We start from the raw sequence: 14,301 nt of genomic DNA, 5'->3' as shown, positions 1-14,301 counted from the left end.
ATTATGTAGGTATCTTACTAATTGTAAATAAGTAAATTATTGTTTCCAACCAAGTGTAATTGTAGATATATTTAAAGCAATAAATTGCTGATTGTATTTATTAGTATTACTTATTGCTCATTGATAATAGAGCCCTTGGCCCTTCTTTAAAATGATCCCAAATCCCAACCAGTTTGATCATGTTTGACTGTTTGACTTTGACCATATGACCATATTAATAACTTTCTTTCCTCTTTTTGCCAAAATTGGCCAGCATTGATTAGACCTTAAAGCAGCGAAAATCACGATATTTTATCATTACGCTGTTTGTTACAATAATCATGATTATTACTAAAACTAATCATTGCTGCCAATGGTAAAAATCAAAATTAGGAAATGAAATAAGCATTATCAATTTTACATTCCTTAAGTGAGATTGACTAAAATGAAACAGCTAATCTTAGTTGAACATGGCTAAAACTCCTATAACTTTATGAATACTAAATATAAAAACAAGATACAAATTGATCACCGACCCGTTAATTATATTTGCACGTAGTAGCCTAAGCTCATAATAGTACTCATCAGTGATGGCGAAAGCGAGGGGGTGGGGTGAACCGGTGAAAAGCCTTGACCGGGAATATTCGGGGAATTTTACAGGGACTCGGAAACGAGACGGGCCCTGCCACACGGTGCCCCCACACCGGGTGATATATGTGAGGTGCACGCTGCCACATATAAATTACGTATGATTAATAAGTTTTTTATTACGTTAATTTGTTAAAACCAGTAAAATCACTAGGACAGGTATTGAACAACCGCTAAAAACTGACACTACTTGACCGATTGATGGAAATTCTCTACACTGTACTAACATTAAGTCTACAATAATTACAAACTGTCTGCGGGTCAACTAAGGGGCAAGTTTTCGGCTCTCCGTCGACTTTGACCGAAAGGATAAGCTAATGAACCCTGCCATGAGGCCTAAATACACCTTGGTGAAGTGTTTTTTATTCCGCCGAGTGGGGAAGAAACCTCCCCAAGTAGTGAGAGCAGACGACTCACCCAAGCCTTCTGAGGAAAATAACACTCACACCATCGTAAATTATCGCAAGTGCAAAGATATTACTATTTGTGCTCTAAATGTCCAGTGCCTGCCTAGTCTAAGGAATGAAAGTTTACTTGGGTCATTTTTGCAGAAGAAATTAAATGCGATATCCTTGAGGACCCAAGGACAAAATAGTGACAAGTATAATTGCTTTAAGCTAGGCAATAAAAGTAGTAATTTGTAGCGTAGAAACTACTATGAGCTTAATTGGTCGGGGAAGCAGGTTATTGATTTCTTCAATTTATTCCAAAAATATGCGTGCTTGTGGTACGTTTCTTCAAAGAAGTAGGAACGTCAAAGAAGCACCATCGCGACCACAGAACGCGTCTGCGACGATCAGTGATCACGCTTCACGCCCACGCGATTGAAAGATTCGCGCTTTTGCCGTGTTCGTGGACGGCAGTAAAACTTCAAAGGCAGTTTTTATTAACTTCTCATTTTTATTTTGTCAAGCAAATCTCTAGTCTAAACCTCTTCCTTTTGAGTAATCTAGGGCCTAATTATTATGTTCGCATTTTAATTGGAGGTGATTTTTTGTTGATGTTAAATCACTTTTCACTTACAGCATGAGGAGTGTGTTATGCTTACAGTATGAGCATAGATTAAACATTTAGGAGTATGTTTAATCTATGGTATAGTTACCGTATCATAAAATAATAGCAATTAGGTTTACTGTTGTCTTAATAAATATAATGTTAGTTTTATCTAAATTACTGCATTTTAGAACCCCCTTTCTATAAATAAGAGAGTAACCAGATGAAAATTAGTATTCAAGCTATGGTTAATTATTTATAAGGCGAGAGACAGTGCATTGAGGAGTAATATTTTAAATTTTCAATCATATATCCAACAAGGTTTTTAAAATTTGGTTCACACATTTCACATAGTACGCGTTTTTAGTGATAATACTCATTGCTCGCGCGTTTACTAAAACACCGTCCTGTTCAAAATAACTCCATGGACGAAAAATTTTGGCGGTTGGCCAATGTTTGATCTTTGATCTTGATGATTTATCTCAAATGTCAAAACAAAACAAAACCGAAACCGAGCCTAAGACCTAAGATAATGTTTTAAAAAAGTTGTTAACACTAGTCCTTATCATCTTAGGCCTAAGTTAAATTGATGTAAAAATTGTTTGGAATTGATTACTAGTTCAAGTGGCGTGGTTGCGTATATACTTATTTTTAGCGAACGTGAATTAAGTAAACTGAAGCTGTACCTACACTTCTCAGGTAGGGCCTTAAAGTTTTAAGAAAGTAAGTATGAGTATAAAGAATTTTCATCAGAAACAAATATATTTAAGAAACTAGGCTACCCTATAGTAATCAAGTAAAATTATTTTGTTTTATTTCAAATTCATCTACAATAATGTAATTCTGTATTGCTCGTGATGTTTTGCAATTATTCAAATCGTTACAATTGACAACACAACTTTTCATACCTAACCTACCAGCTAAAGTCAACCTTAAGGGAATTAGAATCTCAACAAAACCTAACTTAGGGGTTTATTACTGTTATAAGCAGAACACTAGAAGTTAGCCTAAGTAATGTACTTAAATGTATTGGGATTGAATAAATGATTACAGTGTCATTCCGGGTACACTTCCATATCTGTTGGCACAAACAACCGAATGAGTAATATCGATCGACATATCGATTATTCGATACATCGTTTGGTTAGTTAGGCAAGTTTAACCCCAATGATATATCAAATTAAACAATCAAATTATCAATATTAGGTACTCATTCGGTTGTTTGTGCCAAGAGATATGGAAGTGTACACGCAATTCCTTTAGCGTTGTAATGTCATGGCTTAACTTAACGCTGGTTTATTGGTAGTTTTACACTGATCATTCTTTATAAATTTACCTTCTAGGCCTATATGAATCAAACATGACCAGAAAAATTTTCAAAAATGCTTTATTATCGGGAACAAGACACCTTATCGAGCTTACTTAAAAGCCTACTAACCTACTTTTATAACTAGGCTCTCCCCGGGACTGTTTTCACTTAAGTTTAGGATTATATAAATTAGAGGTTGCAACATTATCCATTTGGCTGAATTCCATTGTTGATTGGCAGGATTTTAACTCGTTACCTCGATGACTTAAGTCCTCCTCTTTACCACTAGACCATCTCACCTTTCGGAGTTTACTTAAATTATCAGTAGGTAAATAAATTGGTCGTTAAATAGTATTACAAATCCCACAAATAGTATTGTTTTGTAAACAAGTTGATTAGGACAGACTCAAGAAGCTATCTAATTAATTTTAGTTTTAAAGTATAACATCAAACCGACCTATCTTGGTAACCATGAGAGATAGGCCTAGTAAGTTTGAGCTAATATAAATAAAGTTATTTGTTCTTTAGAGAATGGAGTCATGTCCAAGTACACCCCAACCGACTCTCAGCCATGAATTGCGAGCTTTAATCAATCAAAGGAATATATTGACTGCAAAGTCAAAGTCCAAAGGTTAGTGGTGTAAAATGCCCTGGTGTTTTTACACTGTGGCTAGTGTGTAGACTAAATGTTCAAGCAGCTCTTTTAAATTTATAAAGTAGGCTATTTGGCATTTATTTATTTTAAAATAACAAGGCCTAAAAAAGAAATTACATGAGACATGAGTAGATGTCTCATGACAACCAGGCCATTGAAAGAGTGTGATCATTGGCTTATGGATCTAAATAGGGTTTAGTTAATGAAGGTAAATAGTTCCTCTTTGATGGAAGTGTAGACCCATTGTTATATAATATGGTAGAAGTTTTGCTAACTTAGAAATATTCTCATGCTGTTTCAACCATACCACATCCCCGTCAAATCTTCACTCACTTAGCTCATTTTGTCCAATGGCAGTGAGATTCTACTAAAACAGGTTCTTATAAAAAGCTATAGTATTCCTGGTTGATAATATATTGAATCCAGGTTAGTCACACAAGAAATAAACGCGTTGTAGTTTTATTTTTCAAGAATTATTACCAAAGGGTGTCTAACGGTCATGGAAATCACAGCAGCCATGGAATAGTCGCTAATTTTACTTTTAGGCCCCAGAAGTCATTAAAATTCTAACCTATTTTTGTTACCTTGTTAGGTGTTGGTTAATCATTATTTTTCTTACTCAAACAAATATTTAGTAATTTTGTATGTTATGTTATTAGTACTCAATGCTCTTGACAAGCAAATTGAAGAGAACAGAAAGAAGCAGCAGTTGGATTTAAGGAACAAAGTCATAGAAGAAATATTTACGTCAGAAGTATCTTACTTGAGTCAGCTAGAAGTTATTACGAAGGTATACTCATATTTAACTATTTAACAATTTTTTCCAATAAAATCTATTATTACTTATAAATGATGTGACAAGGTGAAACCTGTTTTTTTAGCGCAACAAGTTTTCAATATCAATATTAAATAGGCCTTATTAAATCGTTGAACCATAGTAAATTTACTTAATTATGCCTAATTTATACAATGCATCTCATAAATACAATATCCAAATTTTATTTAGCCTACAAAAAAAACAAAATCCTGATCAGAGGTCACAAAGAATCCAATCCTGTAAAACTCGACCAGAGCCGCCAACCGTTTATTTTAGGTGGGCCTCTCGCAACAAGTTCGGCCTTCTTATGAGCTGCGCACAAAACCTTACCAAGATAGGATTTAAATCCTCAATCCGTATTGTCCAGAGACATCTTTTTAGACCTCTCAACGACTGATTCGACCTAACACTAATAAAACTAGTGAACCCATAAAATAAGCTCGTTAATATTTTCTGTGATTTTCTAGTATTTCAAAGAGCCGTTAGAATCATCAGACTTGATCTCCGGCCCCACAAAACGAACTCTATTTGGAAACATTGAGTCCATATACCAAGTCAATGGGGAACTCGTAAACCAACTCAAAACAAGAGGAACCAATGTTGCTGCAGCGTTCCTGCATTTGGCTCCATTTTTCAAAATATATTCTATGTATGCTTACAACTACAAAAGTGCCATACGTTTACTAGAGGTAAGATACTAGAGATACTAGGTAAGAGGTACTAGGGGTACTATTTCCCAGTTTTAATTTTTTGAATTTTTATTCATAATGGTGGGTTTTTTACAAAGAAAAATCAGTTTCTAAAAAATGGCTCGAATTATTTTGATTTAAATTTAGCCCTTTAAATTCTAGCAAAGTCATAGGCCTACTTACTTCAATTGCTGTAAAATTACAGTTTAAATATATTTTAACTTTTCTAATTTTCCCCTATAAAAATTATAGTTACAGCCTCCACTTACCCATGATAAGGGTTGTTCACAAGCTAAATGGGAGAAAGTATGTGCCAGGTTGCTAATATTGTATAACATGTTGTTTGAAGGACCTGCCGACACACAACCCTAGACTAGGAGAGTGGATAAGAAGCCAGGAAAGACGACCTGAGGTGGGGAACAAGTTGAGTGCTCTGCTGATAACACCCATACAGAGACTTCCGAGGTACAGACTTCTGCTGAGACAACTGTTGAGTCTGACACCAGATAGTCATCCTCACAGGACCACACTTGTGGGTAGGTACAGTCTACTCTTCGTCATTCACACGCTCGAGAAACCAAAACTTTTCATAATTAAAAATACAAGCTCAGTCCGTAGAGAATCTCTTAATTCAAAGTTTTACCATACATTTTGATACAGATATGTCAAAATCCAAGCAGAGGGTAGGCCGATTTGGAACGCTCAATTCGTAGTTTAGTCTGCAGAACATTCTATAATTTGAAGGAGCATTGGACAAATTCCCTTCCTGTCATAAGAGGAAACTATACATCCTATTAGCACAGAAGTTTGTCTTAAATAATGTCATTTTGTTATAACTAACTAGCCTAATAAATAAGCTGTTGTTGTTTGTTGTAAAGTAAATCAAACAAGCCATTTCGTTCTGTACCTTAATAAAATATTTAAAAAATGAACTCTTTGTAGTTTAAATGTTTTTAAATCGAACCTAGCTCGATAATTTAAACCTCTTGACAACTCAAATTTATTTGCTTGGCCCACCAATTTTGAATCATCAAGAGTCTGTATTGGTAAATTTGTAAAATGTTTGTGTTTGGTAAGAACTCAAATTTATCCTAAAACAGAAAATATCATTAAATCTGTGTTTTTCTTCCATGCTATACAGAGGCAGTGAAAGAGGTAGAAAATGCTACGTCACACATTAACAACCTAGTTTTTGAGCAAGAAACACACTCAAGACTACTGACTCTTCAAAATTGTTTGCTCCGCTCGAAACCTTGTATTGTTGGGCCTAACAAGAAACTGTTAAAGGAAGGAATACTTATGAAGGTAAATTTTGTTTCTATTCATGCTGACCGCTAAGCCAGCCACGTCGTTGCAAAATTCAAACTTATTTCAATTTTTAAATTTGTTTGTGAAATTAATGTGAATACTGGATGAACTAAAATAAAAGGGGCAAGTCTGTTTTTTTTTTTTTTTTTTTGATAATCTTGATTAATAGTAGGAATATAAAGTCAATTATGGTTAGAAGAGATGTAAAATAATTGTTTTTCAAGTTATTGTAATTACTGAAAAAACAAACAAATTATACGTCTAATAACACTAGTAGTAATATATTTACTTACACTATTGGGTCTGATGATGATTGGAGTGTCCAATCAAAATCTATCACCACTTCCCATCTTTCATATGTATTTACCGTCTTGTGATTCAACAGTATAAGTGTAAATATATTATTACTAGTGTTATTATGCGTATAATTTGTTTGTTTTTTCAGGTAATTTAATAACACCTACGATGCTGATCAGGAAGTAATTCTGTGATTACTGTTATCTTAAAATCAAATTGTATAAGCAAAATCAAGATTCATACAAAAGTGACTGCAATTTTTCCTTGCGTTATGGCTCACATAACCTTCTACTATCTCATTACCTGGCCCCACATCGCTGGGTTAACTTTAACTATAATTCTGTAACTATTATCTAATTTTCTTGGTCAGATGAGTGCTAATGGCCAGAAGGCGCAGAAACGTTACTTCATCTTGCTCAGCGACAGTGTTGTGTACTGCAAGCTACTCGGCAAAGAGGAAGGAATGCCTCACGAGAGCGGGTCGCTACAATCCTGTTGTGTGCTGCCCATTGGCAAATGCAGCGTCGAGAACGTTCTCGGTCAAGGTGTGTTCAACTTGACTTGCCGCAGCGAGACCTACATTCTGTTCTCGGAACACCGGGATGACGCCTCAGATTGGGTTACGGCCATCAGAGATGCGATAGCTCAGGTACATTACCGATAGAGTCATTTTAGAAAATTAATTATTTTTATTAGTCTAAAGCATTAGTTAGGTTCGTAATTGGTTTTTATTTTTGCTTGAACAGCAACTGTTTAGTACTGTTTATTCTGCATATTGAACAGAATACTCTGCATAAAAGTGGAACAGATTTCATGCTCTCTTAAACCTACTCTGATGAAGTGGCCTACTAAGACCAAATAATATCAGTACTAGTCCTACATTTTGTGTCCATTTACTTTTGTGTATCCATTCAAAAGCTTTATTAACCGTTAAATAAAATGTGTTACTAATTACAATAGATTTCATCAAATATCACCATAAAAATAAATTAAATAACATGACTAGGCCTACAAAAACAGCTTGAATGATATTAAACATTCTATGCCTAGTATTTCAGATAGTAAATAATCAGTTCTAGCAATCTCAATTGGGGAGGAATTAATTTGGTAACTATAAATAAACAAATTACTGATGTCCATATATTTTGCCCTTGGACTCAAATTTTCTCATTTAAGCTATGTTGATCTCTACTCTCTTTTAAAAGTTCCTAATACTTTTAATACCACATTTCAACAATCTCAGCTTAAGTCATAAAATCGAACAAAAAGTTTGTTCTTCAACATAATACCTAGTCTATTTGATATTTTCAATTTTATATTGTTTGTAAACAAAAGATGTCTTTCCTAAGTTAATATAAAAATAAGCTATGATGTATTATGATAGTTTATACATGTTAAATCTATATCTACCATTTACTTATTTAATACGCAAGCAGGTTTTTTGTGACAATTACTCCTCCGAAACTACTGAACCGATTTATATGTTCTTGGTGTCATTGGAAAGAGCGTAACGTGAAGTTGTGCAGGAAACTTTCTTTTTAGGGAAATAATTAGAGGGTGAGGCCCTGGGGCCCTTTAAAGTTTCGTATTTCTCCATAAGATTTACATGCGAAACAAATATTGTTATGAAACTCCAGCTGTTGTCAGAAATTAAAAGTGAGACTGAAGAACATATGTTAATTTTAAACAGTCAATAAGTTTGCTAATTTAACAGTTAGTATGCCACAAACATTTACTTACTCGGTTGAAATGAAATAGTTACTATTTGAATTTGGGTTGGCGTAATTATTACAATGGGAAAAAACGAGAGAGCCTGGATAAATTGATATACTAAAAAGAAAACTGAATTAACACTGTGCTGCATTTCTTAGTAATCATTGAAAGAGACGATTTGCAAACTATGGAAACATAGGAAAGTCATAGAACACCACCAAGGGGAAGAAATAGAAATAATGTGTGTTATAAACACTAAAAAACAAAATCAGCTTTTGAAAAATGATAAGATATTTACAACAAATGTTGATTATATCGATCTGTTATGTACATCCAGAGTATTCCATAATCTTTGAGTCGAATCTTTTATAGTCATAAAAAAATATGACTGTTATTCGTTTTAAAATAACGCCTGTAATACTTAGCAATTGCTCGATTTCGAGCAACAGGGACACTAGTACTTATTTAATACGCAAGCAGGTTTTTTGTGACAATTACTCCTCCGAAACTACTGAACCGATTGACACGTTTTTGGTGTCATAGGAAAGAGGGTAACGTGTAGTTGTGCAGGAAATTTTCTTTTTATGGAAATAATTAGAGAGTGAGGCCCTGGGGCCCTTTAAAGTTTTGTATTTCTCCATAAGATTAACATGGGAAACAAAAATTGTTATGAAACTCCAGCTGTTGACAGAAATTAAAAGTGAGAAGAAGAAGATATGTTAATTATTGTAAACAGTCAATAAGTTTGCTAAAAACATTTACTGACTTGGTTGAAATGAAATATTTACTATTTGAATTGGGGTTGGCGTAAATATTACAATGGAAAAAGCGAGTGAGCCTAGATAAAATGATATAATCTGTTATGTACATCTTGAGTATTTCCATAATCTTTGAGTCGAATCTTTTAAAGCCATCAGAAATCATGGTTGTTATTCGCTTTAAAATAACGCCTGTAATACTTAGCAATTGCTCGAATTCGAGCAACAGGGACACTAGTTAATTTTAATTTTGGCTTTCATACAAGGAATCAAATTAGGACATAATGTAAAAAAAAAAACAACTATGTAAAAAGATAACAAGCAGAGTTTTACTTTCTCCCTGTACATCTAAGATTTATAACAAGATCTAGATTTTCAAGGGAAACCAGTATTTTTTCAAAGGGTTTCTGCTTTGAAATAATTGTCACTTTTTGTTTACAGCATCACGAGAATTTGCAAACTCTCAGAAAGAAAAGTAGTTCTCGTCACACCCTACAAATGACTAGGAAAAGAAAATTGCTAAAAGTAAGTGCATAGCATTTCAACTTACATTCTCAGTTATGTTAACGACAACAATAATAATCCTGCACAAACAATCAACTGTCAAATTAAGCCATTTCAATTTCTAGAACAAGAACTCCTACTTAGATATTCAAACCAATTTGTACAATAACACCAGTTAGAATAAGTATTTTTTATAATATTGTTTTTTTTTTTGCAGGAAAATAACAATCCAAACAATGAAGAAAGTCCTATGAAAAAAATGAAAACACACACAAGCAGTCAAGTAAGTACTGTACATTCTGGTATGGAAGTTCTGTAGATTATTTGTTGAGAGAATTATAAGAATACTTGTATGTTATAAGATAAATCCGTATTTGTATTTTGTTCTAGAACTCCCGAGTTAACCATGCATATTTTTTGATCACGACTTATGTAATTGACTTAGTATATGGAATTAGACAACATATACAGGACCATATTTAGAACCTTCCTGGCAGCTCACACCAGAGGGGCTACTCTATTCCGATTCTTCGGTGTCTGGAGCTTAGGGGGTTTCGAAATTCAAGTTGTGTTTCTACTCGATGAACTCGATCCTTGTTCTTAATGATCTGATTGGCGAAAATACCCGGGAGACTACAAGTTTGAGGTCAAGCCTACCTCTACAAAGGCCTTGAGTCCAAAGTTAACCGGTCCCCACCCACCGGCTGACCAGGCCGTTTAGCTTTCCAAGCCACTTGGACCACTCTTCTGAGGTTATTCGTCTTGAGTGGTCTTGCCCAGTTGACCTCCTGATGTCTGAGCTGGTCTGTCGTTTCCCGAATGACATCCACACTGGTTCACAGTAAAACCAGGTTTCACACATCCAAAACAGGAGACGGTCCTCGGCTTGCCACATTCTCTGGCATACTGACCAGTCTCCTGGCACCTAAAGCACCGTACATTCATTACACCATTGGACGCTTACCCTGCCTCGTGGGCCTTTGTTCGTAGACCTGGTTCGAGTTCGAGCCTACCGTAAGACCAGTAGACAGGGTGTCTAGTAGTCGGGAAAATCGGGAAAGTTGGGAATTAGTATTGAATTTCAAAATGGTCTTGAAAAGTTGGGATTTAGTCTTAAATTTGATTTCAAAGTCGGGAACTTTCATGATTTTGCCGCGATCGTCGTCTTGCCTTTAAACGTAACCGCGAAAGCCAATGATGATGATGTCTACACAGCCTCGGGAAATGTTCACGATTTGGCCGTGATCGCGGGAGATGACGATGATGTTTCCGTGACCGCGGGAGATGACGATGACGTTTCCGTGACCGCGGGAGACGACGATGATATCTGCTCGGCCGCGGGAAATGTTCATGATTTTGTCGCGATCGCGGACGACGACGATGACGTTTCCGTGACCGCGGGGGATGACTATGACGTTTCCGTGACCGCGGGAGATGACGGTGATGTCTAAACAGCCGCGGGAAATGTTAATGATTTTGCCGCGATCGCGGACGATGGCGATGACGTTTTTGAGACCGCGGGAGACAACGATGATGTCATTGATGTCTACAAGGCCGCAGGAAATGTTCATGATTTTGCTGTGATCGCAGACGATGACGATCACGTTTCTGTAACCGCTGCAGTTAATGATGATGTCTAAACGTACGGTACGCGGAAGATTTCATGATAAAAAAAACAAATTTACTAGTTAGAACTTTTTATTGCTGCATTATTTCTTTACTTGAAAACACCACATTATCATAATACTACTTTATGCCAAAGACAGGGGTTGGTGTAGTATTATTTAGAAAATTTGGTTAAGCTATCAAAATTGGTATCGGTATCAAGAATCGAGAATCGATACATTTTGGTATCAACACCCACTAATTGTTAAAAAAACTAGTCTTGGAAAATCTGGAATTAGTCTTGAAGAGTCTGGAATTAGTCTTGAATTTTATAATGGAAATAAACTAGACACCCTGAGTAGACTTTGCCTCAGGGGATGATGTCTCACAATTACGCCTTTCGTAGGTGGCAGTCTCAGGGTGCTTCTCAGCTTTCTTCCTGGGAACGTAGGCGATTTCCAAAACCAGCGCTACGTTTGGTGAAGGAGGGGGTCGGAAGGCTGCCTTCTTGCGCATATAGGCCTCACAATCTTCAGCCAACTCAACCATCTTGGCCAGGTTGCTGAAGTCACGCCGGCGTCCCATGAGTTTGTATTTCATACGGATTTTGCTGTAGATCAGGACCAATATACCATGCTCCGACAACGTGCCGCTACGCCTCAGCAAAGTACTTGTGGCAACGACGTAGTCCCGGAAGTGTTCGCCCTCACCCTGTGTCTTTTTCCGGATCTTCTCATCCAAGTTCCTCCAATATCCTGGTGGGAAGAACTGGACTTCAAATTAATGCCGAAAGCTTCGAAGGAATACAGGAGGAATTCCTGTAACATAGGAGTGCTGAACCTTGCAGCAGCTCCAACAGCACCCTGAGGAGGTCCTCCGACGATATAAAGTATGAGACCATCAGCTCTTCAAGTGTCGAGGAATGACATAGGGTCTCGTCGGCCATCAAACCTTGAACCCCACTTCCGTACCGTGTTGCATACTTTGGAGCAGTCCTTCAGCTCCACCCTGCTGGCCTCATTCTAAAGTATGTCCGAGTCTCGTGGCATCCCCAAGCTAGAAGGACGGACTGGTCTCTCAGAAGTATCATTGGGCCGCTGCCATCCCTTGGGTCTGCTTGGTAACCCAAAGGTAGGCGTGGGAGCAGCCTCAATAGGGGACGTAGGGTTAGCAGGCCAAATTTGAATCTTCAACTAATAAATTGCTTTATTTCAGGATGAAGACAAAATGAAACAACATTGTGACGGGAAGGAAAATCCTCAGGCTTGTCAGGTAAAAATATAAAATTCGGAATGCAAAATACACTGATGGCTATATTTATAACATACCGTGAAAATTGTTAACAAATAAACTTCAAAGTATTCAAAAACTAGGATTTGAAATTTTTGCTGAAAGGTTTTCTGGATACTTTCTTTATGTTCAAGAAAGCTTTAAAACTTAAAAATAAAGCTAAATTTACTCTTTCAATAATATATATCATAAAAAAAGTAAAAAGTGAGTCATTACATATTGGAGACCATATGTTTAAAGTGCACAAATTTATTGAGCACTTTGAATATAGTCAAGATCAAGGATATGTAATCCACTTTCACTCGTGTTTTGAACGTTCATATCCCTTTCTTAATTTAGACTAACCATTCTATTTGTTAGTACAAAAATTAAGAATGCTTTTGACGTGTTTAATGTGTACACTTAAACAACAAAGAAATTTATTTTCCAGTAAAAATTATCACTTACTTGTTTTCCAAAATATTATAAAGTTTGTTGAATTTTCTTCAACCAATTGTACGTTTGTAAGTTATCATGGATTCTTTGTTTTTTTATGTTAGGCTATGGTATGGTGTTGTTTCTGGGTTGGGTGTTGAAGGAGGCAACGACTGATCTATTTTGGATTTTTGCCCCTGGTCTATTTTAGTTCCTCATCTACAGCAACGCAAAAATAAAGGAAAAAGGGCAACAAGTGTGTTCCTCCTCCGAGGCCGATGCGGGGCCCTGATAAGGGACTAGAGAAGGGTGATGCTTAGAGTGAGAAAAAAAGTATTTAAAAGGAATGACAAGCAGTACCAGAACAAAAGAAATGAATCATCCACGATGCAAGAGAATTATTGAAGAAATATAATAATTCCCTGTGGCTCACACAGCGATAGTACAATCAGTGGCGAATTACCCATTAGGCACGATAGGCAACTGCCTCTGCAGGTCTCAGGGGGCCAAAGACAGAAAAATAAAAATCAAATTGTTGTAAAAATAGTTTGAAAAAGCTTAAAAACTAAAACTCGATTCCGATTGTCCATAGGGAGGGTAGGGTAATATACAAGTTCAGATAGTTGAAACTGTATTGCAGCACAAGCTTAGACTTAATATTGGCAGGTCAAATATTTCTTGTAAAATCACACTATTTAATGCCTTGTTCCATTCTACAATAATATTTTTTACATTAATTTAACTCTGACTAAACTGTGATTATTTGTGTATATCAAATGTGTATTATTTAAGTTATAGGTAACTTAGGCCTATTTTGTATGTTTACAGGAAACAGTTCAGAAGAACAACTATTTGCAGTCAATCAAATCGTTATTTATGTCTTTTGGAGAAACTGTCAGAACCTACATGTTCCCTGGGCCGTCTTCTAGATCGTCAAACGTTTAAGAGATATGGAAATCTTAAAACCTGTAGAATTGTATTAACTGTACAACATATTTTATGATTTTGGTGCTTTAGACTGCGTTATGTCTTGACTGTCCCACTTGTTATTAAACTAAAGAGTTTATTTTTTACTACATTATTTACAAAGTGTAAAATAAGTCATAAAAGAATATTAATTTCAGATTTAAAAAATCTTTGGTATAAATATTTTACTGTGCTGACTAAGTTTTTATTGTATTGTGTAACTGTACTTGTGCTATCAAGTTAAAACTTGTGTAGGTTGTATTTTTTTATTGAACTTTTGTAAACCAGATATTTGTATCAATAAAAAGTACCCAACAAAGTAATTTTATTTTTGTCTATCCCAATAAACAGGAACT

General features: G+C 35.8%; 1 protein-coding gene across 1 annotated transcript; it reads left to right on the top strand.

Moving 5' to 3' along the window:
• Nucleotides 1-2,137: 2,137 nt before the first annotated feature.
• LOC128994661 (FYVE, RhoGEF and PH domain-containing protein 3-like) lies at nt 2,138-14,250 on the top strand. The gene is made up of 11 exons (XM_054419358.1): nt 2,138-2,319; nt 3,458-3,560; nt 4,244-4,374; nt 4,869-5,090; nt 5,440-5,626; nt 6,232-6,395; nt 7,066-7,344; nt 9,608-9,691; nt 9,888-9,953; nt 12,491-12,547; nt 13,808-14,250. Exons 2-11 carry the CDS (start codon nt 3,461-3,463, stop codon nt 13,922-13,924), a joined length of 1,407 nt encoding a protein of 468 aa, XP_054275333.1. The 5' UTR covers nt 2,138-2,319; nt 3,458-3,460; the 3' UTR covers nt 13,925-14,250.
• Nucleotides 14,251-14,301: the final 51 nt, after the last annotated feature.

Source organism: Macrosteles quadrilineatus, unplaced genomic scaffold, assembly GCF_028750875.1.
Source record: "Macrosteles quadrilineatus isolate MER2022 unplaced genomic scaffold, UCM_ALF_1.0 Scaffold_5__1_contigs__length_97177068, whole genome shotgun sequence".
Classification (NCBI taxonomy): domain Eukaryota; kingdom Metazoa; phylum Arthropoda; class Insecta; order Hemiptera; family Cicadellidae; genus Macrosteles; species Macrosteles quadrilineatus.
Note: the sequence above shows the minus strand (reverse complement) of the source record. Positions and strands in the feature narration are given on the sequence as shown.